At 46.0% G+C, this 20,000-nt stretch overlaps 3 protein-coding genes and 1 long non-coding RNA gene across 4 annotated transcripts in view; 2 read left to right on the plus strand and 2 right to left on the minus strand.

Annotated features, from left to right (window-relative positions):
- senp5 (SUMO specific peptidase 5) overlaps nt 1-1,370 on the plus strand; it is a gene marked incomplete at its 5' end in the record, with an annotated part of 2,594 nt that extends 1,224 nt beyond the window's left edge. The window contains 4 exons of the mRNA XM_046299855.1: nt 1-134; nt 518-601; nt 700-750; nt 878-1,370. Coding sequence (XP_046155811.1) covers nt 1-134; nt 518-601; nt 700-750; nt 878-988 — 380 coding nt within the window. The remainder of the gene's footprint in view (nt 135-517; nt 602-699; nt 751-877) is intronic.
- Nucleotides 1,371-4,747: 3,377 nt separating this feature from the next.
- On the minus strand, nt 4,748-6,817 carry ncbp2 (nuclear cap binding protein subunit 2). Its single transcript, XM_046300619.1, has 4 exons — nt 6,663-6,817; nt 5,979-6,160; nt 5,565-5,703; nt 4,748-5,190 (listed from the first exon to the last, which is right to left on the minus strand). The coding sequence occupies exons 1-4, from the start codon at nt 6,735-6,737 to the stop codon at nt 5,119-5,121; spliced, it is 468 nt and encodes a 155-aa protein (XP_046156575.1). The 5' UTR covers nt 6,738-6,817; the 3' UTR covers nt 4,748-5,118.
- A 1,863-nt stretch (nt 6,818-8,680) lies between these two features.
- On the plus strand, nt 8,681-10,326 carry LOC123997195. Its single transcript, XR_006832100.1, has 2 exons — nt 8,681-8,930; nt 9,133-10,326. It is a non-coding gene; the product is annotated as an uncharacterized LOC123997195 (long non-coding RNA).
- Nucleotides 10,327-12,821: 2,495 nt separating this feature from the next.
- meltf (melanotransferrin) overlaps nt 12,822-20,000 on the minus strand; it is a 15,576-nt gene continuing 8,397 nt past the window's right edge. Inside the window, exons 8-16 of the mRNA XM_046302701.1 lie at nt 19,935-20,000; nt 19,478-19,629; nt 17,573-17,669; nt 17,040-17,234; nt 15,515-15,649; nt 14,523-14,627; nt 14,046-14,233; nt 13,545-13,737; nt 12,822-13,423 (exon numbers count right to left, since the gene is read on the minus strand). The exon at nt 19,935-20,000 is cut by the window's right edge and continues 97 nt beyond it. Of these exons, the coding sequence (XP_046158657.1) occupies nt 13,368-13,423; nt 13,545-13,737; nt 14,046-14,233; nt 14,523-14,627; nt 15,515-15,649; nt 17,040-17,234; nt 17,573-17,669; nt 19,478-19,629; nt 19,935-20,000 (1,187 nt within the window). The 3' untranslated portion in view covers nt 12,822-13,367. The remainder of the gene's footprint in view (nt 13,424-13,544; nt 13,738-14,045; nt 14,234-14,522; nt 14,628-15,514; nt 15,650-17,039; nt 17,235-17,572; nt 17,670-19,477; nt 19,630-19,934) is intronic.

Below are 20,000 nucleotides of genomic sequence, written 5' to 3' on the forward strand. Positions count from 1 at the left end.
ATCTGTTTTCTAAGAGGTTGTTGTTGATTCCTATCCACCTGGAGATTCACTGGTCCCTGATCACAGTGGACATAGCCAACCACCACATCCACTATTATGATTCCCAGGGCATCGTCTTCAAATACACCATGGAGGTACTCTCACTCTAGTCCTCTGCCTCGCTATCAAACTCAGTTGCTTCTGAATATTTATCCTCGACCTGAGGAACATTGGTTTGATTTGATGAGCACTTATCATTTTAACATTGGTCTACATCATCGGTGACACTCATTCCACAGAGGGCCCAGTGTCTGCGGGTTTTCGCTCCACCCTTTTACTTGATGAAATAAGACCACGAATTAGTATAAAAAATAAAATAAAAACTCCCCTCACCTGGTTGCCTGTCAATCATTGAAAGGAAAACCCGCAGACACTGGGCCCTCTGTGGAATGAGTTTGTCACCACATTTTAGGAACCCTTGAAGGAGTCGATTTGTGAACTATTTAACTAAACCCTTCTGTGTTCATCTGGCCCACAGAACATCCTGACTTATATCCTGGCTGAGGCCGAGGAGAAGAAACACGCTGCATATCAGAAAGGCTGGAAGACGATTATAAGCAAGGTATTGTTTCAGATGGTACCATGTGACTGTTCTCTCTCTCTCGTGCTTTCTGATTGACCGTGTGTTGACCACTGTCTCTGATTGGTTCCCACCCTCAGGGTATTCCTCAACAGAAGAACGACAGTGACTGTGGAGTCTTCATCTTGGAGGTGAGTGGGGAATTTCCCTCTCGTACTGTAACCCCCACACACACACACACACACACACACACACACACATATTCCTTGTGGTGACTCTTCCCTATTTAACTCTTCCCCCGCTCTGTTTCTCTCTCAGTACTGCAAGTGCCTGGCATTGAAAGAGCCGCTGCAGTTCACACAGGACGACATGCCCAAAGTCCGCAAGAGGATTTACAAAGAGCTCTGTGACTGTAAACTGAATGACTGATCAACCGCAGTGTCCCAGCTCTAGAGAGAGTACACCTGCCTTTCCACTGGACCGTGGGCTTTAACGACTGTTTGACCCTTATTGTGGAAGGGCCATTAATACTCTAAAACATGACGAGCCAAGAAGCTGAATGAAGCGCAGTGGAAACGGCACACGTTGTTTGACTTAACGACAGAGACGGTGAAAACAACCATCTGTCCTTCAGTAGAGGTCCAGCGTTGGACTTGTTTTTATATTCCTTGATAATGAGAGGCACTTTTTACTTTCTTTTGAGTTGACGTTCAAAGTTTCCACTGGCTGACTGACTGGCTGACTGGCTGACTGGCTGACTGACTGACTGGCTGGCTCACTGGCTGACTGACTGGCTGACTGGCTGACTGGCTGACTGACTGACTGGCTGACTGGCTGACTGGCTGACTGGCTGACTGGCTGACTGGCTGGCTGGCTGGCTGGCTGACTGGCTGACTGGCTGGCTGGCTGGCTGGCTGGCTGACTGGCTGGCTGACTGGCTGACTGGCTGGCTGGCTGGACTGGCTGGCTGGCTGGCTGGCTGGCTGGCTGGCTGACTGGCTGACTGGCTGGCTGGCTGGCTGGCTGGCTGGCTGGCTGACTGGCTGACTGGCTGGCTGACTGGCTGGCTGACTGGCTGGCTGGCTGACTGACCTGGAGCCAACTCTGCTGGTAGGTTTGAGACCGGTAATGGACCTATCCGTGTTTATAACATGTTTCCTAGCTTCAGTTGTTAAACTGTAAACAGGAGATCATATGGGACAGCAGGTGAAACTTGAAGGTTCTTGTTTTATATCATGTTTGCCTGACTAGTAGAGAACAATAACTCATCGAAGGCTAACGTTTAACTGAATATACTGTTTTAATGTTACTTAATCTCAAACCGCTTCTTTAGTTCTTGAGAAACTCCACGTTTTGGCATCACAAACAGCAGTTTGTTATCAGGGAGTTAGTTATGATTAACCATGATGCTCCACTCAGAATGGCTTCATGAAAACACACACCTCTTCCTGCTTCTGTTGAAAATATGCTGTTAAAACAATGTGTATTTTGACATTTTAGTGTACTGAGAAAGAATTTAATGCTACTGCTGTAGAACCGTTTCTAAGCCTTTTATTGTATGAGGGGCCCGGCCCACTATGGTCACCTTCCTCATTGGAGGATCACCCATCTGAGGGTGCTGGTCCACAGACAGTGTGTAATTGAGAAAATGCTGCTGTCGAAATAGCTGAATCCCATCTATAGTATCTGTCATTAATGCACATTTGAGCCCAGTGTATACCTGGTGCTAAACATATGCCTTTTGTGTTGTTGTCCACATTTTTAAGACCGGTGTAGATGATTAAAATGTCTGGATATCAATCAAGTGTGAACAGATCTGAATGTTCAAAACCATTTAGCATCAGTAATTCTCCTTAAATAAATCCCTTTCTGTAATGGGTAGATGTGTTGACTCTCACATGGTGGTGTAATCAATGCTGTTGCACCATTGAATGTTCACAGATCCCTCTAATCTGGTTGATCTTCTTTGAGAAACTTTCCGATTTTGATTTAATTTTCAGTTACTATGTTAGTGTTTGCAGGGTTATTTTTTTTATTTTACCTTTATTTTACTAGGCAAGTCAGTTAAGAACAAATTCTTATTTTCAATGATGGCCTAGGTACAGTGGGTTAACTGCCTGTTCAGGGGCAGAACGACAGATTTTTACACCCTGTCAGCTCAGGGGATTCGATCTAGCAACCTTTCAGTTACTGGTCCAACGCTCTAACTGCTAGACTACCTGCTGCCCCTCCACTCTAACCACTAGGCTACCTGCTGCCCCTCCACTCTAACCACTAGGCTACCTGCTGCCCCTCCACTCTAACCGCTAGGCTACCTGCCGCCCCCCCACTCTAACCGCTAGGCTACCTGCCGCCCCCCCACTCTAACCACTAGGCTACCTGCTGCCCCTCCACTCTAACCACTAGGCTACCTGCTGCCCCTCCACTCTAACCGCTAGGCTACCTGCCGCCCCCCCACTCTAACCACTAGGCTACCTGCTGCCCCTCCACTCTAACCACTAGGCTACCTGCTGCCCCTCCACTCTAACCACTAGGCTACCTGCTGCCCCTCCACTCTAACCACTAGGCTACCTGCTGCCCCTCCACTCTAACCGCTAGGCTACCTGCCGCCCCCACTCTAACCGCTAGGCTACCTGCCGCCCCCACTCTAACCGCTAGGCTACCTGCTGCCCCTCCACTCTAACCACTAGGCTACCTGCTGCCCCTCCACTCTAACCGCTAGGCTACCTGCCGCCCCTCCACTCTAACCGCTAGGCTACCTGCTGCCCCTCCACTCTAACCGCTAGGCTACCTGCCGCCCCTCCACTCTAACCAATAGGCTACCTGCTGCCCCTCCACTCTAACCACTAGGCTACCTGCCGCCCCTCCATTCTAACCACTAGGCTACCTGCCGCCCCTCCACTCTAACCACTAGGCTACCTGCCGCCCCTCCACTCTAACCACTAGGCTACCTGCCGCCCCTCCACTCTAACCACTAGGCTACCTGCCGCCCCTTCTTTCATTCTAAGACCTTGAGAAGTAAGATTGAGCCTGCTGGAGTGGCAGGTAGGCGGGGTTTAGAAAAGTCAAATGTACCTGGATCTTCTTCTTGTACCTTGTCAGGTCGGGGATTTGAACTTGCAACCTTCCAGTTACTAGTCTAATCACTAGGCTACCCTGCCGCCCCCATTATGCTGACAAACACCTAGAGGAGATTAAATTGGGATCCTCTAGATGTGTAAACTGTCCTCAAGGTTCCCAATGCATGTTGTCTCATCCTAAAATGGAACAGTTTCCTTCCCAAATGAATCCCTGAATACATTCAAACACTATTTTTTAAGTAATGTTGAGATGACAGAGCACAGGGTTGTTAGGATGCCCAGCTACGATTCCATTATGCTTTTTAGAGAACGGTGTCAATTCTATTTGAATTCTCTTCAATTAGGAGAACGTGGTTTACTTTCTGAAATTTAAATGACAAAAGAGCAGATGTTTGTCAACTCGATGGAGACATCTGTTCATGTTAACTACTTCAGCAAACAATCACCCAAATGAGGATGTTTAATGGTGATATGAAGTTTGTAAATGTAAAGTTACTTGGTGTAATTGACCGGCGCATGCGTGTGGTCATTCCCTGATACTCGAGCTCAATTAAAATCGCAGTTTACATTTAAAGGTAATTTCCGATTGATCCGACATGTGGTAACGTTGCCTTTAAAATGTCAGCCGCACTACAGATTGAATCCGATCGCAGACTATTGGCATTGCAGCTTTAAATTAAAAGGCAATGTTCCTGCAGACACAGAGATCCCATTCAAGATAATGGCTCAGTCGAAAATTGCCTTTAAAAGCCACAATGCCTATAACCTGCCATCCTATTGAATCCTGGTGTTGGGACACTGATGGTTTATAGCCTATACAGCAGGTTAGGAGAATTAGGTCAAGGTTAGTCAAAATTGCTGTAGTTGTCGCAACTCGAACAGGCAAGTTTTGGGCCGTAGCTTTTCTCTGTGGAGCCATAAACTCTGAAAAGCCATCAGTATCATCTCCATGGACCTTAAACAGCCAGTAGTGAACCTGTGTTTACACACACACACACACACACACACTTCATTCATGAGAAACTACTCAATCTGATCAGAAGAGTTGCTCCACATTACCAAAGTAGTGTTCCAGTATGTATAGTAGATACATTAAGAAAATAAAAGAAAACGTAAAAAGATTTTATTTTTTTGAAAGTATACAGTTTGGGAGACAATTACATTTGTAAACGTGTGTCACACTGGTCATAATGACTGATGGAACTATGGTTAACTGAAAAATGCTTCACAGAAGACTTGTAAATAAATGAGTCATTAGAAAACCCTGGCAGACATCTGCTTGGAACCCAAACTAAACTGTTCCGTCCCTCGGGAGGTTTCTGCAGCTGAGCTAATTTCCCACACCGAGCAGGGTCATAATCTTGTCTATATTCATCTCTTACCTGGAAAAGGGCAAAGAAACAGCAGTAACATGTTGACTCAGGCTCGTGACACTAGTTTCCCCATAGCCCTCCCCAAAGAAACAGCATAGGACATGTTTTATGGCCGTGAGACAACTTTCCCATAGCCCCCCCGGGCTGGGTCATAATCTTGTCTGTATTCGTCTCTGACCTGAGGAGAAAAAGAGACTGACTTGTTTGTTTTGCCACGGACCCTGTTAAGTATTTGGGTCTATTAGGGGGTGACATAGTTCGCATAGGACTGAACTTTGTCTCCTCATGATAGATCCTATCAAGTTCCAGAAAGGTAAGACAACATGGTCACAATGACATAACCCATTAACATGCTTGTCCTGTTGATAATACAGTAATGTTATAGTGTTAAGTAACTTTTAAAGTTCTCATCCAAACAATAACCAGTTAACGGTACCACTTTAATGAAAACTATCAATTCCAATATAAACAACCAGAAACGGCTAACTAACTAATATACAACTGTTGTCGTCTATGAGGTAGTAAACATGCATTTCCCCGGTGTAAATTTACCTGACCACCGGACTTGCCACGGCCGTACTGCCTGCCTTCTTTAAAACCAGCGTCCCAGTCAGTTCTGATGATGCGGTCATCCAGTCGTGTCCCGTTGACAAACCTCATAGCATTTTCAGCATCTGTACGCGTGTAGTATCTGGTACAGGGGTCAAGGTGACAGTTTCCAGGAACACAGATTAAGCCTACTATTGGACATCCGAGGGTCAATCTCCACTGACTGTGCTTTAGTGTAGGACTACGTCGGCTGATGGAAAAAGGGCTTTATAAATACATTTGATTGATAGGAACAGAGCTTAATCTGAGTCCTTTTTAGTGTATGACTGGTTTTAGTCCAGGAGCCCTAAGTGTATGGGTATAGAATTTTTTAAATGTTGAACCAAAACACATCCACAAGTTTTTTTTAAAGGATACTCGACGAAGCAGAAGCCGCACGCCGTCTTCTTCACCTTATCCAGGCCGATGATTATTCGTTTCACGTCCCCACTCTTGGAGAAGAGCTCGTACACTTGTTCCTCTGTGGTGTAAAAGGACAGGTTACCCACGTAGAGTGTGTTAGCCTGCTTCAGCAGTTTCTCTTGCTCATATCGATTTCCCTGGAGGATGGAGGGGGAGAACATCTTTAGAAGAGTCTAGTAACTACACAGCCAGGAGGACAATTACACTAACATTAGCTGTTAGTATTATTCACCACTAATATGGGTAAACGTTTGCAGTATAATATACGTTTTAAATAAGACTCCATCTCATGTAACCATACCAACCATATGCTAATTTCAATGTCTCGTATTTAAATGTATTATGTCTAGACTGAGACCAGTCTGATTAGAGAGGTCAGTTTGATTTGCTCTTTAAACTGTGGCTAATTACATGTTGGTCTCCTTGAAAACCCTTTTCGACCCATTCTTAGGAGGAAATCATCCTGAAATACAATATTCATGGTGTGAAAGCCACAGGTAAGTGATAAACAACGTTTGTCTGAAAGAAAAGACAGCACGTTGCATGCTACCGGTAGCTTGCTAGCGCAACAGATAGCTAACGTTAGCTAGCAAAACTATTCTACTGGTTGGTTCCCGATTGATTTAAACCATTCCTTACCTTAAAATGTTGGTCTCTGTATTGGCTTACATCAACGTAGGAGTCGCTGAATAGCGCATTCAATTTAATAGACATTGTGTCGCTTCAAAGGTGAGCGGAAAAATGTGTTCCTTTACATCAACGTCTCGTCAACAACACAAAAAAAAGTACTTCCGGGTCACGGAATTTAGATATATTCTAAATAAAAGTCCCCCACGTAATAGTAAAAAAAAGTGTAATTAACCTTTATTTGTTCATATAAAAAAACATATTCTCTAAACATTAACAATGATTCATATTTGTTCATATTCATATTTGTTCGGGCTACTTGGCCTATCCACAGGCTGTACTTGAGAAGACCAATGAGACCATAGGCCTCTTGGTAAAATGCACATGAGAGGGTACTTCAGGGGTACACCAGGCAGAGCCAAATTGGCACAGTGACCTGAAAAATGTTGGGAAACACTGGTCTAACACACACTATGATACAATTCAGTCATTTCAATCACATAGAATAAATCCATTAAATGAGTTATGGGCACCGAAATGGAAAATCTATATCGATATCAGTTGCATTTTTTTTTCAATTCAATATTGATATCACATCGGTTTGTAGAACATACAATGCAACTGTATGAATGTTCATGTTTCTGTGAAGGCCAGGCAACTGTTGGTAAATTGCCCATTGGGCCAGGTGTGTTCTGGTGGCATAAACCTACCTAATCAGTTTTAATCAATGGGAAGGCCATCCACAGTTGACCCATCAACAGGCAATTAAGTATGTGAAGCAGCCTGCTTTAGTTTTGGTGTTGTTGTTTTAAAGGGGCAGTGCAGTTAATGTGATTTTCATGGGGTTTTAAAGGGGCAGTGCAGTTAATGTGATTTTCATGGGGTTTTAAAGGGGCAGTGCAGTTAATGTGATTTTCATGGGGTTTTAAAGGGGCAGTGCAGTTAATGTGATTTTCATGGGGTTTGAAAGGGGCAGTGCAGTTAATGTGATGTTCATGGGGTTTTAAAGGGGCAGTGCAGTTAATGTGATTTTCATGGGGTTTTAAATGGGCAGTGCAGTTAATGTGATTTTCATGGGGTTTTAAAGGGGCAGTGCAGTTAATGTGATTTTCATGGGGTTTTAAAGGGGCAGTACAGTTAATGTGATTTTCATGGGGTTTTAAAGGGGCAGTGCAGTTAATGTGATTTTCATGGGGTTTTAAAGGGGCAGTACAGTTAATGTGATTTTCATTGGGTTTTAAAGGGGCAGTGCAGTTAATGTGATTTTCATGGATTTTTAAAGGGGCAGTGCAGTTAATGTGATTTTCATGGGGTTTTAAAGGGGCAGTGCAGTTAATGTGATTTTCATGGTTTTTTTTAATGATATTTCCATTCTATTGCTAGTTTTCCATCCAATTGGCAACAGATTTTCATGCGAATATTCTCAAATATGCATAAATAAAATGTTAAAATGTTCTTGTTGTGGATAGAAGTCTGTGCGTGATGATCATACGACACATAAAAATGACTTTTGTGGTAAAATTCCCATGTACCAAATCAAAATTTAAGGTTAAATGGGTTTCCATCACATTTTCAAATCTACTGATGATTTTGTCACAAAAAGAAGTGGCGTTTTATAGCGAATGTGCCCACTCTGGTATTGGCTGGTGTGTTCTAACCAACAGCTCACAGATATAGTACGGGTATAGCCTACATGATGACATTATTATGGACAAAAGAGTGAGATTAATTTTTATTTGTCAAACGGCAGCCAAGCATCGTTGATCATGTCACCAGAATAAGACCCTGGATATTTATTGAAAAGAGCATCAAGCTCATCACCTTGCACTTTCAATACCCTGTGAAGTTCATCACAGTTTATTTATTCTGTAGCCTAATATACTACATGCTTTATTTAGTCGTAGTCGGGAGGACCACACAGCCTGTCATTGAGTGACTCCGGGTTTCAATATGATGGTTATTATATCAATATTTGCACATATAAGCGTGTCCACTGCCATTTTGCACATAATACATCGATAGTCGTAATTGATTTGTAATTGTTTCTATAAATTCGTTCTTGTATTTACTTATTAGCACAATAAAAATGGACATGGATTCAAATGTAATATATTTTGAATTAGTTATCCACATTGCAATGTTTTTAAAATGGCAGCTTTTATTTTGAAGGATTCTTTATTACCATACAAATTGACGCCATCTTTTATGCTGCTGGCGGAACAGTGTGTCTCTGATGTAACCTCGCGTCTCAAAGTAGCGGTCATCTGAATGAACAAGGAAGTATGTGAGAAACTCTTCGATATTAATCTTAACTTTACCAGTGGCTCCTTACAGCGTATTATACTATAAAGAGTATTGATGTTTTCTCATGAACTAACGTATTTTTCGGGAAAGGCAGCTAACTACCACGAGTAGCTAGCTAGCTGGTTAGCCAACTCTGGGCAGAGAAATAACATCAGCTGTCATGTCGTTTGTTTTACAGGTAACAAGACCACTTATTTACTGTGCGAGATGGCCATCATTCGTATGTTGTTCTCTTTCCTGAACAATCCACGAGTCATTGAGAAACTAGCGGAGTCTCGTCCTATCCGACGTGCGGCACAGATCACAGCTTTTGCGATCATCAAAGCACAAATCGCTGGGAAGGTCGCGACGGCGAGGGTCCTAAAGTCAGACACGCTACGCCAGGTTCGGCAAGAGGCAAACGGACGGATTCCCCGAGGAGCTGGTGACCTCGGCACCCGGTTCAGACGAGTGAGGGAGACTTTTGTCAAGGAGGTGAAAGATGGCTTCAGAGACGCTCAGGGACAAATAAAGAAATGAAGAAATTAAGCAGTAGTCTTATGTCTGTATGACAGACAAACGATCTTGTGAACTATTGATAACGTGACCGACAACATGACCCGTCCCACAACTGTCTAGGCCGACTACTATTACATCACTGAGCCAATGTTTTAATATATTGACGGGAACACTAAGCTACTGGTAAACCAGCTACTATGTTTCAAAACATACTCAAGATTAATTTTACCATCAGGGAGATATCATCATGCAATGAGTGTGGAGTGTTTTTCTGACTGGTTTAAAAACAAATTTGCACCCCTGTAATGAATATTGGGGTTTGTGGTAGATGAGTATTGTAACATGTCTGGGTTTGTGGTGGATGAGTCTACTGTAACATGTCTGGGTTTGTGGTGGATGAGTCTACTGCAACATGTCTGGGTTTGTGGTGGATGAGTCTACTGTAACATGTCTGGGTTTGTGGTGGATGAGTCTACTGTAACATGTCTGAGTTTGTGGTGGATGAGTCTACTGTAACATGTCTGGGTTTGTGGTGGATGAGTCTACTGTAACATGTCTGGGTTTGTGGTGGATGAGTCTACTGTAACATGTCTGGGTTTGTGGTGGATGAGTCTACTGTAACACGTCTACATACTGGAAACAGAGATTTGTTGCAATCTACCCAGTAGTCTTTATTCAGGAGTTTGTGTTTGTAGATCTGACTTGCAGAATACCATCATGTAGTATGTTTGCTGTAATGCAGCCCCACGTCAGTTCCCATGACATATGACTTGATGTTTGAAGGTGTGGATCGTCCTCACCTATTGGCCAAATCTTAGTGTGCTTTTAAATTAAATGTCATGTATTTTACCTATTAAAAAAAATGACTAGACAACACTAGGTTTAGGCCTCTATTCAATCAATCCGTATTGTGGAAAATTCTGCACTAAAGTCCAATTGAAATTCAAAGGCAATGTTGGCTTTCACGGTAAACGCTGCATGCCGGGCTCAATCGGAATTTACCTTTACATTTCTATTGCGAAATCTGTAACTCTTCAGGTGATATGGATTGAATAGAGCACTTTGTCACCAGCGTGTGTTTTACACCTGAGGAGGAAGCTGACTGACAAGTTCGGCAGTATCTTTGAAATAAGTGTCTTAACAACACTGATATTGTGGGTAGCAGACAGTTAGGGCTAGGCTAGCTACTAGCTAGTACAAAAGTAATTGCCTTTTTGTGAGTCTGCTATGACTAAGTGTAGCATTGTGTTGATTATTGTGTGTAGACGAACCTCAACTCACCTTGCATGTTTAAAGTCCACTGTTTCACTTTGTCATAGGTTGGCCCATAAAGAGGCTATAATTACCGTCCTTGGTTCTGAACCTTGAGTCCCTGAACCTCAAACTGCCGTTGCAGCAAAGAACGCACAGGACTTCAGTCCATGATTGTGTGCGAGTATATTTCATTTGTAACTTTAAACAATCAACGTGGAGATTGTCACGTCCACCAAGAATTTATTGCACAGTTCCTTGACTCTGTAGATGGGCTGACTGACACAATGTACAGGCTCTCATTCACAACCTTACTACGACAGTAAAATGTTTCACGATGGACCACCGGCTTCCATATGCAGATTTTTAATAAGAACAGCAGAGAATTCGTAAAGAAGCAGTTTTGTAGCGATACTTAATGCAGACGCACTGGCCTGGCAACTAAATATTAGTTACATGTTTATCATTTCATCGAAGACATTGCTATAACTTTGAAGGCAAGCGTTTGTTTCTGACAGAAATGAGTCAGTACTCTGTACATATACACTGATATGGTAGCTGAGCATCATATAAACTTATCTCTCATTGAAATACAAATCAAGCTGATATACTGGACAGGAACACAAAATTGCATGAGAGCAGCAAAAATCAATTGTACACTGCGCCGTCACAATGCAGGAATCAGGGTTGGGTTGAGTTCCATTCCTTATAATCACTATTGTTATAGATGATGGATTTTAGCTCATGTGTACAACATTGAAATAATGTAATATAAGAATTTAAACCTGACTCTGTAATTTTCAAAATTCCACATTACTTTAAAATCAAAGTACACCTAAGTTTCAAAAGCAAAAAAACAAGGATGGCTTGTTCAATGTTCTCTCCAAAACAAGTGCATATCAGGTGCAAGCAGGTTACAATCCATAATATTTATCAGTAGGCTATAATTCACATCATTCTTATGGTAGAATTTGATTACCAGCCAAGCAAATGGAAACTTCTAGGCCTCTATTCACACTGTAACGCGATACGGATTGAATAGAGACCCTAAATACAGATAGTGAGCAAGTTGTCTTGGCTTAAATGTTTGTCAATCCAGGATTTGGGGAGAACATATGAATAAAACACCCTCTATTTGACTCTTCTCAAAACATTTCACAACACACATCCTGTAGTTCAAGCAGTGCATATTCACTGATATGGCATTAGCTTATACAGTAAAGGCAGAATGTGCAAAACGCGCCATATTCCCAGATATGGCTTGTGCCCATAAGTAGTACTCACAATAGTCGGTGTAAGCAATATACACACCTTACGGAGAGACGAACACTGCATAGTAAAGTATGTAACGGGTAAAAACATATACACTGATATGGCAGTTACCGTCGGTAAGCATAATAGCAATCCTACGTCATCTCTGGTTGGGAAGGACTTCATTCTCTGTAGCTCAACCAGAGAAAACAGGATATTTTCCCCATTGACAGACAAGCTCAATAAGAACTTTGACTCACTGACTGAAGAAGCACCTTGACTCAACAACAGTGACCATAATTTAGACCCAAGTCAAATAGTATTTTCAACATGTTATCCTTCCTCACAAATCCTAGCATCAACATATACAGCAGAATAAAGTACAATTACAAGCTATGAATCTAAAGTACAATCACAAGCTATGAATCAGATACAGGAAGGCATGCAGACATGGTCTTCTAAAGATTCCAACATGACAGGAAATGCTGCTGTGGTTCGCTGGGTGGTAATGTACTGGGTGGTAATGTACTGGGCAGTAATGTGCTGGGTAGTAATGTGCTGGGTAGTAATGTGCTGGGTAGTACTGTGCTGTGCTGGGTAGTACTGTGCTGGGTGGTAGTCATGCATACATTCTACTGGGTGGTGGTAATGTGCTGCTCTACCAACTGAGCTACAGAAGGACCATTAATGTGCTGGGTAGTAATGTGCTGGGTGGTAATGTGCTGGGTGGTAATGTGCTGGGTGGTAATGTTCTGGGTGGTAAATGTTCTGGGTAGTAATGTACTGGGTAGTACTGTGCTGGGTAGTAATGTACTGGGTGGTAATGTGCTGGGTGGTAATGTGCTGGGTGGTAAATGTGCTGGGTAGTAATGTGCTGGGTAGTAATGTGCTGGGTGGTAATGTGCTGGGTAGTAATGTGCTGGGTAGTACTGTGCTGGGTAGTAATGTACTGGGTGGTAATGTGCTGGGTAGTAATGTGCTGGGTAGTAATGTGCTGGGTGGTAATGTGCTGGGTGGTAATGTGTAGTGTTATTGCTGGTGCTTTGGCAGAAGAGGAGATATTCCCTATAGAGGGAGTAGGCTACTGGGGTTGGTGAAGGAATGGAGCTGGACAAAAACAGGTTTTGTGTTGCTTCTGGGAATTTGGCAAGGGTTTAAGACAGGGGTTCAGGCTGGGATAGGGGTTAGGGTTGGAACTTGGTAAGGGGACTGGGTTGGGGCTGGAACATGGACAGGGGCTGGTTTGGGGCCGGAACATGGACAGGGGCTGGTTTGGGGCCAGAACTTGGACAGGGGGGCTGGGTTGGGGCTGGAACTTGGACAGGGGGGCTGGGTTGGGGCTGGAACTTGGACAGAGGGCTGAGTTGGGGATTGAACTTGGACAGGGGCTGGGTTGGGTTAGGACATGGCTTCTTACACCCAGAGGAAGATGGAGCTCATCAGAGCCACCAGGAGCAGGGAAGACAGTGCTGTAGGCCAAACAAACATACTTCAGTACACCAGCACATAGGAAAGCTACTGTTCCTAAAAGATTACCGTCAGTAAAATGAGATAGATCAAAGAGAGTGTGTGTGAGTTTGTGTACAGTACCTTTAGCAGAGGAGTTGCACTCCATGTTGGTAAGTGAGTCCATGTAGCCCTGTCCCAGCCACTTGTCATAGGTCTTCCTCTCGGCCACACCGATCATGCTGACAGTGGAGTCTTTGAAGATGAGGTCAGAGCCCTGGTACTTAGACGAGTCAAACATCTTGAACTCTGAACCCGTGTCACTACTATAGTACTCCTGGAGGGAGATGAAGAGGACACAAGTGTATCAACATGTAGTTCACCATTTTAAGGTGTGTAGAAGGGATTTATTTATGTTATGTTATGCCACATGCATACAATCAATCAACAAATCGACCAAACACTCACTCACTCACTCACCTCACTCACTCACCTCACTCACCTCAACTAATAAATCAACCAATCACTCAATAAAATAACCAATCATTCAATAAATCAACCAATCACTCAATAAAATAACCAATCATTCAATAAATCAACTAATCACTCAGTCACTCAACGAACCAATGGCCCGGTCAGTCGTACCTGTGCTTTGTCCAGCAGGCCATAGAGGGCATAGATGTTGGTGTCGGGCCGTACCATGACGGCGTGGGAGGGGACGCGGGCCAGGTTACAGTGGGCGTACTGGGTGACCTCTGCCCTGGAGCCGTGGGGACACAGCAGCTGGAAGTCCTTAGACTGCAGGTCAATGGCCCACGACTCACCTGAATTACCTAGAGGACAGAGAGATAAGCACACAGAGATAGAAAACTTACTGCAGATATACAGAGATAACTCTCCTAATTCACAAATACTGATATGAAGTTATGGAGTCAAAGAGCAACGTGTCAGCAAGTTGTTAAGGACTGGAAAACATTTCCACATCCTCTGAACAAGTTTATGATTCTGGTAGTGGGGTTAGGGGTTTATGGTTTCGGTAGTGAGGTTATGGTGCAATGATAACAATGGTTGGTTCCCTGACCGGAGATGGTATGTAACACACACACACACACACACACTTACCATCAGTGTTTTGGAAGACAGTGGTGTGCTTGATGAAGGCCACCTCTCCAGTTCCCGTGGCCAAACACCTGATACAAATAGAGTTAAATAGTAAATGGGGTCTTTCTGTTGACACTAACTAACTGTCACGGTTCGTGGGGAGAGCAGTATCAGGGAGAGCAGTATCAGGGGGAGCAGTATCAGGGGGAGCAGTATCAGGGAGAGCAGTATCAGGGGGAGCAGTATCAGGGGGAGCAGTATCAGGGGGAGTATCAGGGGGAGCAGTATCAGGGAGAGCAGTATCAGGGAGAGCAGTATCAAAATGTATTCATTGTCTACTGTAAGTCTCTCAGGATAAGAATGTCTGCTAAATGACTCAAATGTTAAATATATATGTCAATGATGCTATCTCTCTCTAGAATGTTCCCTACGGTCTACAATTACAACAAACCAAGGCCGATATACATAGTTTGACTATAACATTATAAATGGTGTTATAACTACAATGGAATTGTCTTGGCACTTCATAAAACTATGTCTCAGGGCTGTATTCAAGTGGCAGAAGTTCAGCTTTACAGCGTGATTAGTACTGAAAGGTAGTGTTCCAGCTCTAGTGGAGACAACATGCACGCTTCATACCTCCACTAAATTACTAATCACCTTTACATTTCTATTACGGAAACTGTCACGTTTCAGCTTCACAGGCTGAATAGATTCAGCTTCACAGGCTGAATAGATTCAGCTTCACAGGCTGAATAGATTCAGCTTCACAGGCTGAATAGATTCAGCTTCACAGGCTGAATAGATTCAGCTTCACAGACTGAATAGATTCAGCTTCACAGACTGAATAGATTCAGCTTCACAGACTGAATAGATTCAGCTTCACAGACTGAATAGATTCAGCTTCACAGACTGAACAGATTCAGTTTCACAGACTGAACAGAGACCTGAATCTGTCTTTAAATGAATAGATTCAGATTCACAGACTGAATAGCTCCATCAGTATCACAGACTGAATAGGTTCAGCCTTTCACAGACTGAATAGTTCTGCCCTTTGTTGTCCCCCACACACAGGTCACACAGGTTGCCAGGGAAACCAGGCTGATTGGCACCCGGGACACAGCTGTTCTTAAAGAAACCTCCACAGACTGAATAGGACAGCTTCAGAGAGAACAGTCAGATCTGAATCTGTCTTTAAATGGATCAGGAAGTTGTGAGATGACAGTCAGATCCTGAGGAGAACAGGAGGAGAGAGAGACAGTCAGATCTACTTGTGGAGAACCTTTGTTGTCCCCCACACACAGATCTCACAGGAGCCAGGGAAACCAGTCAGACAGCTGTTCACTGAGGAGGACAGGAGGAGAGAGAGACAGTCAGATCTACTGAGGAGGACAGAAGGAGAGAGAGACAGTCAGATCTACTGAGGAGGACAGAAGGAGAGAGAGACAGTCAGATCTACTGAGGAGGACAGAAGGAGAGAGAGACAGTCAGATCTACTGAGGAGGACAGAAGGAGAGAGAGACAGTCAGATCTACTGTGGAGAACAGGAGGAGAGAGAGACAGTCAGATCTACTGTGGAGAACAGAAGGAGAGAGAGACAGTCAGATCTACTGAGGAGGACAGAAGGAGAGAGAGACAGTCAGATCTACTGAGGAGGACAGAAGGAGAGAGAGACAGTCAGATCTACTGAGGAGGACAGAAGGAGAGAGAGACAGTCAGATCTACTGAGGAGGACAGAAGGAGAGAGAGAGACAGTCAGATCTACTGAGGATAACAGGAGGAGAGAGAGACAGTCAGATCTACTGAGGAGAACAGGAGGAGAGAGAGACAGTCAGATCTACTGAGGAGGACAGAAGGAGAGAGAGACAGTCAGATCTACTGAGGAGGACAGAAGGAGAGAGAGACAGTCAGATCTACTGAGGAGAACAGGAGGAGAGAGAGACAGTCAGATCTACTGAGGAGGACAGAAGGAGAGAGAGACAGTCAGATCTACTGAGGAGGACAGAGAGACAGTCAGATCTACTGAGGAGGACAGAGAGACAGTCAGATCTACTGAGGAGGACAGAGAGACAGTCAGATCTACTGAGGAGGACAGAAGGAGAGAGAGACAGTCAGATCTACTGAGGAGGACAGAAGGAGAGAGAGACAGTCAGATCTACTGAGGAGGACAGAAGGAGAGAGAGACAGTCAGATCTACTGAGGAGGACAGAAGGAGAGAGAGACAGTCAGATCTACTGAGGAGGACAGAAGGAGAGAGAGACAGTCAGATCTACTGAGGAGGACAGAAGGAAAGAGACAGTCAGATCTACTGAGGAGGACAGAAGGGGAGAGAGAGACAGTCAGATCTACTGAGGAGAACAGGAGGAGAGAGAGACAGTCAGATCTACTGAGGAGGACAGGAGGAGAGAGAGACAATCAGATCTACTGAGGAGAACAGGAGGAGAGAGAGACAGATCAACTCACACACTCCAATGCTTGTGCGCAAAGGCACTGACAGACAGACAGACAGACAGACAGACAGAGTTCCTGGTGTATTACCTTGTGGTATCTGACAATGAGCTGGTCTGATGAGACCTTTCTCTATGAGCAGACCCATGGGGATGTTCCAGCCAGCTGTACGGCCGTAGCCAGTGTGACAGGAGCTCTTCCCCCTCAGGTTCTCCAGCGTGGTGATGTCACTGTTGGACTTCTTCACCACTGCCACAGCATAGTAGACACTGCCATCACTGTCCCCTGAGTGAGAGAGGAGGGAAGAGAGGGGAGAGAGGAGGGAAGAGAGGAGGGGAGAGAGGAGGGAAGAGAGGAGGGAAGAGAGGAGGGAAGAGAGGAGGGAAGAGAGGAGGGAAGAGAGGAGGGAAGAGAGTAGGGAAGAGAGTAGGGAAGAGAGTAGGGAAGAGAGTAGGGAAGAGAGTAGGGAGAGAGGAGGGAGAGAGGAGGAGGCTTCAGTGTACGTCTATAGTTATTGTCCCAAAAGACATTTTGATTTGCAGCAAATCATCACATGATCAAAGCCCATGGAAAGAACTTAAGGAAAACGTAGTCGGGTCAGTTTGGTTGTAGAGGGATCATACCTGTGTAGCTCTCCCCAGCAGCAGGCACCAGGCCGTAGCTTTTCCCTGCTGTGTAGATGTAACCTCCATCCAGGGTGATGGCATCTGCCTCTTTATTCTACAAACACACAGAAGGGAAGACCTGTTTCCTACTTTCAACAGCCCCTGTAGGAAGAGCCCTATGAGTCTGCCAAACATAGTATTTTTATTTAACCTTTATTTAACTAGGAAAGTCAGTTAAGAACAACTGCCTTGTTCAGGGGCAGAATGACAGATTTTTACACCCTGTCAGCTCAGGGGATTCGATCTAGCAACCTTTCGGTTACTAGTCCAACGCTCTAACCGCTAGGCTACCTGCCGCCCCTCCACTCTAACCGCTAGGCTACCTGCCGCCCCTCCACTCTAACCGCTAGGCTACCTGCCGCCCCTCCACTCTAACCGCTAGGCTACCTGCCGCCCCTCCACTCTAACCGCTAGGCTACCTGCCGCCCTCCACTCTAACCGCTAGGCTACCTGCCGCCCCTCCACTCTAACCGCTAGGCTACCTGCCGCCCCTCCACTCTAACCGCTAGGCTACCTGCCGCCCCTCCACTCTAACCGCTAGGCTACCTGCCGCCCCTCCACTCTAACCGCTAGGCTACCTGCCGCCCCTCCACTCTAACCGCTAGGCTACCTGCCGCCCCTCCACTCTAACCGCTAGCTACCTGCCGCCCCTCCACTCTAACCGCTAGGCTACCTGCCGCCCCTCCACTCTAACCGCTAGGCTACCTGCCGCCCCTCCACTCTAACCGCTAGGCTACCTGCCGCCCTCCACTCTAACCGCTAGGTAGGAAGCCGCCCCTCCACTCTAACCGCTAGGTACCTGCCGCCCTCCACTCTAACCGCTAGGTATGCCGCCCTCCACTCTAACCTTTAGGCTACCTAGGAAAGCCGCCCCTCCACTCTAACCGAGGCTACCTGCCGCCCTCCACTCTAACCGCTAGGCTACCTGCCGCCCCTCCACTCTAACCGCTAGGCTACCTGCCGCCCTCCACTCTAACCGCTAGGCTACCTGCCGCCCTCCACTCTAACCGCTAGGCTACCTGCCGCCCTCCACTCTAACCGCTAGGCTACCTGCCGCCCCTCCACTCTAACCGCTAGGCTACCTGCCGCCCCTCCACTCTAACCGCTAGGCTACCTGCCGCCCCTCCACTCTAACCGCTAGGCTACCTGCCGCCCCTCCACTCTAACCGCTAGGCTACCTGCCGCCCCTCCACTCTAACCGCTAGGCTACCTGCCGCCCCTCCACTCTAACCGCTAGGCTACCTGCCGCCCTCCACTCTAACCGCTAGGCTACCTGCCGCCCCTCCACTCTAACCGCTAGGCTACCTGCCGCCCCTCCACTCTAACCGCTAGGCTACCTGCCGCCCCTCCACTCTAACCGCTAGGCTACCTGCCGCCCCTCCACTCTAACCGCTAGGCTACCTGCCGCCCCTCCACTCTAACCGCTAGGCTACCTGCCGCCCTCCACTCTAACCGCTAGGCTACCTGCCGCCCTCCACTCTAACCGCAGGCTACCTGCCGCCCTCCACTCTAACCGCTAGGCTACCTGCCCCCTCCACTCTAACCGCTAGGCTACCTGCCGCCCCTCCACTCTAACCGCTAGGCTACCTGCCGCCCCTCCACTCTAACCGCAGGCTACCTGCCGCCCCTCCACTCTAACCGCTAGGCTACCTGCCGCCCCTCCACTCTAACCGCTAGGGACTGCCGCCCCTCCACTCTAACCGCTAGGCCTGCCGCCCCTCCACTCTAACCGCTAGGCTACCTGCCGCCCCTCCACTCTAAACAAGGCTACCTGCCGCCCCTTCTTTCATTCTAAGACCTTGAGAAGTAAGATTGAGCCTGCTGGAGTGGCAGGTAGGCAGGGTTTAGAAAAGTCAAATGTACCTGGATCTTCTTCATGCAGTCGTCCACTGAAGATCCCATCACACACTGGATATTGGGGACCAGAGACTTGGCACTGAAGGCCTCGGCCATGTCTGTACACTTCTGCTGCTCATCGCTGGACAACACACACCAACGCAGGGACTGGGGCAGCTCTGCACACACAGAACAATACTCAGTACTTACAAACAAACAGAGAGGGAAAGAGAGAGAGAGATGGGGGGTGGAGAGAGAGAGGGGGGGTGGGGGGAGAGAGAGAGAGGTAGAGAGAGAGAGAGGGAGAGAGAGAGAGAGAGGTAGAGAGAGAGAGAGAGAGGTAGAGAGAGAGAGAGAGGTAGAGAGAGAGAGAGAGGTAGAGAGAGAGAGAGAGGTAGAGAGAGAGAGAGAGGTAGAGAGAGAGAGAGGTAGAGAGAGAGAGAGGTAGAGAGAGAGAGGTAAAGAGAAAGCGAGGAGGCCTCACCTGCTGGGATGCAGTCCATGGCTTTGAGAGTGTTGTAGTAGATGGAGCCCATCCACGCCTTAGGAT

The sequence above is a fragment of the Oncorhynchus gorbuscha genome, linkage group LG15, assembly GCF_021184085.1.
Source record: "Oncorhynchus gorbuscha isolate QuinsamMale2020 ecotype Even-year linkage group LG15, OgorEven_v1.0, whole genome shotgun sequence".
Classification (NCBI taxonomy): Eukaryota; Metazoa; Chordata; class Actinopteri; order Salmoniformes; family Salmonidae; genus Oncorhynchus; species Oncorhynchus gorbuscha.